At 41.6% G+C, this 7,430-nt stretch overlaps 1 protein-coding gene across 1 annotated transcript; it reads right to left on the bottom strand.

The window, feature by feature from the left end:
* Positions 1 to 463: 463 nt before the first annotated feature.
* Positions 464 to 7,247, bottom strand: serpinf1 (serpin peptidase inhibitor, clade F (alpha-2 antiplasmin, pigment epithelium derived factor), member 1). Its single transcript, XM_024394070.2, has 8 exons — positions 7,092 to 7,247; positions 2,776 to 2,839; positions 2,351 to 2,540; positions 2,125 to 2,283; positions 1,799 to 2,002; positions 1,562 to 1,701; positions 1,229 to 1,439; positions 464 to 1,141 (listed from the first exon to the last, which is right to left on the bottom strand). The coding sequence occupies exons 2-8, from the start codon at positions 2,836 to 2,838 to the stop codon at positions 891 to 893; spliced, it is 1,218 nt and encodes a 405-aa protein (XP_024249838.1). The 5' UTR covers position 2,839; positions 7,092 to 7,247; the 3' UTR covers positions 464 to 890.
* Between the last annotated feature and the right edge of the window lie 183 nt (positions 7,248 to 7,430).

Genomic DNA, 7,430 nt, shown 5'->3' with positions numbered 1-7,430 from the left:
TGTATATTGTACACATTGTTGCTTTGGCAATATTGACACAATGATTTTCATGCCAATAAAGCAGCTTGAATTTGAGAAAGAGAGAGAGATTTTCCAGGCATTACTTTGGTTGTGTTGTTCTGGGAGGGGTTTCCATGGCCACAGGAATCACTTCCCAAATGTGGAAAATTCATCAAAATAATTTCAAACTACAGTCGACTCGACACAAACATACTAAACACAGGCACACACTGCTCAGCTATGTTTATTTGAAAGAGACTGAAGTGCATAGAAGAATGAGAAAATAATGTGTCAGTACTGTAATTTAATTTCCCAGCACAATAGCTAAAGAAAGAATAGCCAAGAGTGCAATTTCTTGCCAAATCAACCCAACCCTTTACTGAAAACAGCTACAGTATGTCAACTGGATAAAGTTGTCCATCTCCCTCACCGAAGTCAGACAGACACAGACAGTCAGACAGACTTAAAACTTAAATGTTTATTTCTTGCATCGCAATACACAATAATGTGAAGAGTATTTTCTTTGGTTAAAGCATAAAGTATTGCCTGTGCCTCTTAGAAGCATGTCAGTAAGATTAACATGATTTGGCTATTTGGTTTCAACATCGTAAGAAATTTAAATTATTTTTTGGTAGCATTTCTATGTTGAAGATTAAAAAAGAATTTGGTGCATATTTCCCCATATTCCAAATTGCTTTATTTTTCAAATTCCTTTTCCTGAAAACAACTTTCAAGGAATATCAGTGAGTGTTTAGACTATTGGCCTAAATAGTATACATGGTATTCCTACAGGATTAACCAACTGTATTATCTGATCCACAGGATTTTTAATGGTAATCAATTGTTTGGTCCCCACAATAATAGTAAAACAAACATGTGTGTGTGCGCGCTTATATCCTCAGTTTGCGTGGGTTCACCACCCTGCCGATGAAGAGCAGTGCCCCCGAGGCCTCATCCCTCACCAGGAACAGGAAGGGGCGGTCCACGCGGTACGACAGTGGTGCGTGGACTTGGCTGGAGCTGGCATACTGGGTGCCCTCTGGGGCCATCTCCATAACAACCTTATGATTGAGGCTGCCAAGCTTCACCGTCTGAGCCGTGATCTTAGTCAGGTCTGTGTCTGCCAGAAATTCGGCAAGACCTGGAGAGATGGAGAGAGAGGATGTGAGAGACGTGAAGACAGAGGAGAGCAAGATGAAGAGAGAGGGAGAGAGGTGCAAGCACTCACCCAGGTCAGAGAGCAGTGGCAAGAGGTCAGTGGAGTAGCTGAATTTTAGGACAGGTAGTGTAAGGGCAACATGCACGGGGTGAAGGGTCATGGAGAGGTCCTGAACAAACTCAGCCGTCAGGCTCTCCTCCACCAGGGTCATGTTCTGAGTGACATCATCAGGAAGGAACACAAACATGCTGACGTCATCCTGCATCTGGATCTGAGCAATCTGGAGAGAAAGGGAGAGGGAAGGAGGGGCTCAATAGATGTTTTCCCTGAGGCAAACTTTCATAACTGGCTGTAATAAGTAATAACCATTGAAAAAAGTTCCATTTCTGCATGTGTACTCACTGTGCAGCCCAGGTCTGGGTCAACACCCATCTTCACTGGGTAATTGTCCTGTTGCATCATGGGAATGCGGGCGGGAACCTCTCCATCAAGCTGGAAGTCCTCCATCAATCCACTCTGACTGAACCGAGTTATCCACTTCCCTACACAAACACAGCATTTTACAAACTACACCCCATAAACGAGTGCACACTTTGGGGATAAGGGTAGAGAATTGAACCGCAGACAGACTGTCCTTACCTTTGAAGTAGGCAGCACCGAGAGGAACCACACCAGAGTTCCGTCCCAAGGGCTTGGACATGAAGCGGTCGACCTTGCCACCCGTCTGCTGTTTGACCCAATCATTGATCTCATTCACATCTTTAGCCCCACCCATCAGAGCCTTGGGCCGCACCCCATACTGCTTTTCCACCACTCCAAAATATTCCGGTTTCAGACGCAGTCCTAGAGAGTTACACACACACACACAAATACACACACAGGTCAACAAACATACACACAATCAAAATACACACAGACTGTGCAAAGTATCACAGAGACGCATGTATGCTTATACACACACTCACTGCGGGCCAGGTAGATGCGTGCAGCGATGCTGATGCCTTTGCCAGGTGCTCTGAGTGAGGCCAGTAGGTCCCTGAGAGTGTCGTGGAGCTGAGGGTCCTGCAGGGTGTGATACCTCAGAGCTCTGTACAACCACCTCTCTGAACGATCCGGAGACGCTCCTGAGTGAGAGGGGGGGGGGTAAATACCAGACAATGATAGAGTATAACAGTGCTGAGGCTAACTAACCCATGGAGAGCTGAGTGAGCACTGCAGAGATGCTGATGGGGGCCAGGAATACGTTGGCCTTGGGGTCGCGTCCCGCCAGGGCCCGGAAAAGGTTGTAGCCGAAGTCAGAGGTGGCGGCAGCCATCTTGGCTCTGGGCGTGGTAAAGAGCTCCACAGCTTCCTCTTCCCCTCCCGTCCCCTCTGTCTCCGACTGCACAGGATTGGTTGATCCAAAAGACACAGGAAGAAAGAGAGGGGGGTTAATGGTATGGATAGTTCATGAAGAATGAGAAATATAGAGAGATAAACTATTAGAGGATGAGGAGAGAGATTCTACATGTCATCTCTCTGCATAAGAAAGCCAAAGGTATGGAGCGCATATAAAGAGACATGAAAGTATGAGAAAAAGAAAGGAGTATGAAAACAGAGATGTGGAGTGGTCTCACCAACTGAGCATAAGAGACGGAGAGGAGGGCCCCCAGCCACAGCAATAGGGTCGTCCACATCATCCTGCAACACAAGCACACAATCAATTACACACACATTATTATACAAACATGCATCCAGAACTATGATTAATCTGTTTCTGGGAAACTGGCCCATAGAGTGTGAGTCAGACTTTCAGTTTGTGAGGGTGATTCCCTGCAGGCCAGGGCTCTTGGGAAAATGTGGTTTTAACTTAGAGTAAGTCCCTCCATCTCACCTGCTCAGCAGGGTGTGGAGCAATGAGTTCTCAATAAGGTCTCTCTATCGCTCTCTCTCTCTGTCAGCATCTCTCTTCTCCCTCTTGTCTTCTTGCTCTACTAGTTGGAGATGTGTAGGCCTTTGTGTGTTCAGACTGAGCTCCATTACATCCTCTTACTGAGTAAAGACTTAACTATATAATATATCCTAAACTTCTGGCTCTCCACTCACACACGTAGTGTAGCTAACACACAATACAAGCAGGCTGCTGTGAAGTTCACACCTGTTTACTAGCTAGCCACACTAGCACAGCTAGTATTGGTAATGAGCTTAGTGGAGTGAATAGTCATACAGAGAGGTGAGCAGACAGAGCAGGGAGAAGCTGAAGGGTCACAGGAGGTGGAGATCAGAGGTTTCTTTCCCTCTTTCTTTCTCCCTCTCTCTCACATTCTTTCTATTTTACACACACACACACACACACACACACACACACGCTCTTGTTCCCTGCACATCTGGTTGTCATTAAGGTTCTCCTGGTTTCCCGGATGAAAAAAACATCCTCAGACCACACACTTCTCCTCTCAATTCCTTTCATCTTCTCCTCCCCCTCTCCTCTCTCTCTGCAGGCCTGATGGTTAAACCAGACACTTGATCTCTGAGTTCCAACCCAAAGCAGCCAGCCAAACCCACACTGAGAGATCTTCCTTCTCTCTGCACTGAGGCCGTCCTCTACCATTCACAATCACAAGCATGATGAATTTAAGCCAAAATAAAATGGAAAATGGTACAGTAGATATTGGCTGTAGGTCGCACAGTCCTCTTGATCTACACAAATTTTTAACCCACAAATTAAGAGTATTTCCAAAACGCTATATCGACAACATGTGTTTTTTCATCAGAAATGATTGCTTATGGGTACCTTCATGTGTGTGTAAAATATTGCTGTTTTCTTATTTTTTTTATTAATAGATTAGATATTTTTTGCAAAACGCTGCATTAGATGGAATCTAATGTACGTACCCTGTATATTCGACTGTGATATGTCGTTGTCTCACCTAGCTATCTTAAGATGAACGCACTTCCTCTAAGTCGCTCTGGATAAGAGCATCTGCTAAATGATTCAAATGTCAAATGTAAATGTTTTATTTACAGTATTACTGTATTTAATTATTATATCATTTTTTTTAATCAATATTGATGTAAAGAATGTATAATCTGTACATTTATTTATAAACAGATGTAGTTATTTGTTACATTTTACAGTTTAAAACCTAGCAGTAGCCTACTACTTATTTCTCTGAGAGTGCGTCGGATATGTAGCATATTGCAAAAAAAACATGATTATTTGTCTCTTTGAAATGAAACCATTAAGTGATATTTTAAACAAATACATGTCTGTCATTGAGCAAACCCATGCGATGATTAGATTAGATTGCACCAATAAAAGCTCATATACCAACACTTCTGAAAATATATAGTGTTTTAGAGTTGCTTGCACATCCTGAGGTAGCCCAAAGGCCGGCAGATGAACCAGTCAATAAAGTGCTCGGAAAGAAAGGGAAAAAATGTATAGTCACACTATGTAACTCTGTTTTACAGACAAGTATTAAAATGTCCATCCTGATTAAATGATCCCATTTAAAAGGGTTGGTGAGTAACGGATTACATGTAGGCTAATCCGTAACGGGTTACAAAAAAACTCACGTAATCAGATACTTTACCAGCAAGAATATTGTAATCAGATTCCAGATACTTAAACAAATACAGATGATTACTTCTAGGATTACTTTTAAATTCAGAAAGGATGTTTATGAAAAAAACATGACACCTTTCTATTTTCTTAATGATATTTAAAATCAGCATAAAAAAAGCCACAATCAGAGAGTCTGACCACAATCAGAGAGTCTGACCACAATCAGAGACCACAATGATGACACACCAACTGTGTTTGATGGATCGCAGGAAAAGAGCAGGAATAAGTTTTTGTAGGCTACAGTCCAAGGTATGTCTTCCAATGAAGCGACTGACGTCGGCATCCACAGATTATCCAACTTGAATAAACGCGTGGAGGATGACTGCAGTGGTGTAGTCTACGGGAAACGGATATCACTGATTATTGATATGTAGGCTGCATAACGCATTGATGTGAATCACACTGCTGCTCTCTCTTTTAACTATTTCCGGATTGTGGATGATGTGAATGTGGATGGCTGTTCACAAACGTATATGTGTATTTTAACCAAATAATGGTTGAATTGAAGAAGTTTAAGCTGCCTGTCAATCATCGTTTTTGCGGCCAGGGGTGTATTCATTAAGGAAACCGTTTAAGAACCAAACAGAAGCATACAGAGCAAAACGAGAGTTTCTATTAGACAAATTCAGGTAGGTCCCTCCACGGTTCGTACCATTTGCTTCCGTTTAAGAAACATTTTGCAACAGAATAGGCATAATGAATATGCCCCAGTGGACAGCCAGTATAAAACACTCTTGCAACACATAGTGCGGATCCCAGCCTATGGAATAAAAGTTTGAGGGAGTTCCTTCGAAACTCACCCTTGGTATTGTGCTACATACTGTCAAAACAAGTTTCACTTAAGAAGACCACATAGGCCTTACGGACACAACTCACACACTTCTGATAGACTTAAACAGTTGAAAATGATCAAGATGTCACCAACAAAAATATGAACAACAGGCCTCTATCAAATGCAGCATATGGGACACAAGCGCTTTTCAGTAGTACTCAAAGCATGCCATTCTGAGAGCAGCATTTGTTTTTCAACTCAAAGCAATGAGCCCGATCTGTCCTCTATGGCAACAAAATCAGAAACAACAGAGTAGGCTAATTAGTCCTTAGTTTTGGGGTCATGCTCAGGTAAAACAGTTCGGCTAATCTATATTTCCATGTCCTATTATTGAAGATCAAGGGGTATTAAATGAATTGTAATGACAGTAAATCTGACAGATGTTGGGTAATAATGTAAAGACAGCCTAACTGTGTTATCTGTTGTAGAAAGAAATGAGTTAGAAGAATCCTACATAACCAACCCAGAAATTAAAATGGAACATCCAATGATGGCCATCTATGTAAACTTTAATATTGATTTATCCTGCAATAGATGTTCAATTGATAATATGAATTATTGTCTTCTTAAGAAGGTTGATGTTTATTGGGATGAGTCTTGTCCTTGAGGCAGAACTGAGCGATTCAAAAGTCAAAAGTGTCTATTGTAAAAATGTGTGAAAGAAAATAGCTTTTTGGTCTTAATTTAAGGTTAGGGTTAGGCATTAGGGGTTATCAGTGTGGTTAATGTTAGGGTTAAGATTAGGATTAGATTGAATGACTTTGTGGCTGTGCCAGCTAATGATCACTCTGTAGAGCTGCCCCCAGAACAAGATTCATTATGAAAAAATGCTAGCCTGCACCTGTTAAGGGGAAAGTAATCTGAAAGTAATCAAATTACATTACAGAGTTTGGGTAATCCTAAAATTACATTACTGATTACAATTTGACAGGTAACTATTAACTGTAACGGATTACATTTTAGAAAGTAATCTACAGTGCTGAATATGTGTTTTTGCCTGCGTTACAGATGGCTATCAGTCGCTAATACAGGACTAGTACATTTTTTTATTATGATTTGTCAGGGGGTGCTGCAGCACCCTCGGCACCAATACTTCCCGCAGCTATGCACCTAACCTTATATTTAAAGTCTTTTGGAATGCAGATTTTATACTAAATAAGATGTAATATTTCCTGGGGACAGAAAAGGCACTGCATAGTAGGAATGACCCTGGTGTATCATCATAGTGGTCTCTGATCTGTGGTCAGAATTTAAACTTGTGCCTTTTTTCAATGCTGATTTGAATGTCATTGAGAAAAGAGAAAGGTGTCTGATTTTTTTATCACAAACATCCTTTATAAATTTAAAAGTAATCCCAGAAGTTTTCATATAGATTTTCAAAAGTATCTGTAAATCTGATTACAATGTTACTGCTGGTAACGAAACAGATTACAGTTAGTTTTTTTGTAATGCATTACTCCCCAACTCTGCATATGATGCATAAAAGTACTGACCTTTCCAAGCGGTTATGGTCCACGTCACCCGTACGTATGTCTCTAGCAGTCGTGTCTCCAGTGGAGTGCTGAATGTACCAGGACGATGCACACAGCCGTGAAGCCAACTTTTACCCGCCCTTCTCTGACGTAGCCTGTTGGGTTGGGCAAGAATCTGGATGGCTGTTTTGAGCGCAAGGCGCATCCATGGTCCTCCCTCAGTGCCCCAAACTAACGGTGGTATGTTAAGTTTGACGCGCAAGCATTTGACCTGAAATGTTATAACAAATCTTAAATAAGTCCGTTTTTAATTGCATGAATGTGCTGGAGAAAATAGTTAAATTATAGGTTGTGAGGTAT

This window comes from Oncorhynchus tshawytscha, linkage group LG30 (genome assembly GCF_018296145.1).
Source record: "Oncorhynchus tshawytscha isolate Ot180627B linkage group LG30, Otsh_v2.0, whole genome shotgun sequence".
NCBI lineage: Eukaryota > Metazoa > Chordata > Actinopteri > Salmoniformes > Salmonidae > Oncorhynchus > Oncorhynchus tshawytscha.
The sequence above is the reverse complement of the archived record's forward strand: the minus strand, read 5'-3'. Positions and strand labels throughout refer to the sequence as shown.

Bases quoted from the DNA above. Each gene is read 5' to 3' on its own strand.
- serpinf1 (XM_024394070.2), bottom strand. From the start codon at position 2,838: ATGATGTGGACGACCCTATTGCTGTGGCTGGGGGCCCTCCTCTCCGTC. The intron at 2,541-2,775 runs GTGAGACCACTC...AATCCTGTGCAG, and splicing joins CCGTCTCTTATGCTCAGTTG to TCGGAGACAGAGGGGACGGG. The intron at 2,003-2,124 runs GTGAGTGTGTGT...GTAACTCTCTAG, and splicing joins ACGCATCTACCTGGCCCGCA to GACTGCGTCTGAAACCGGAA.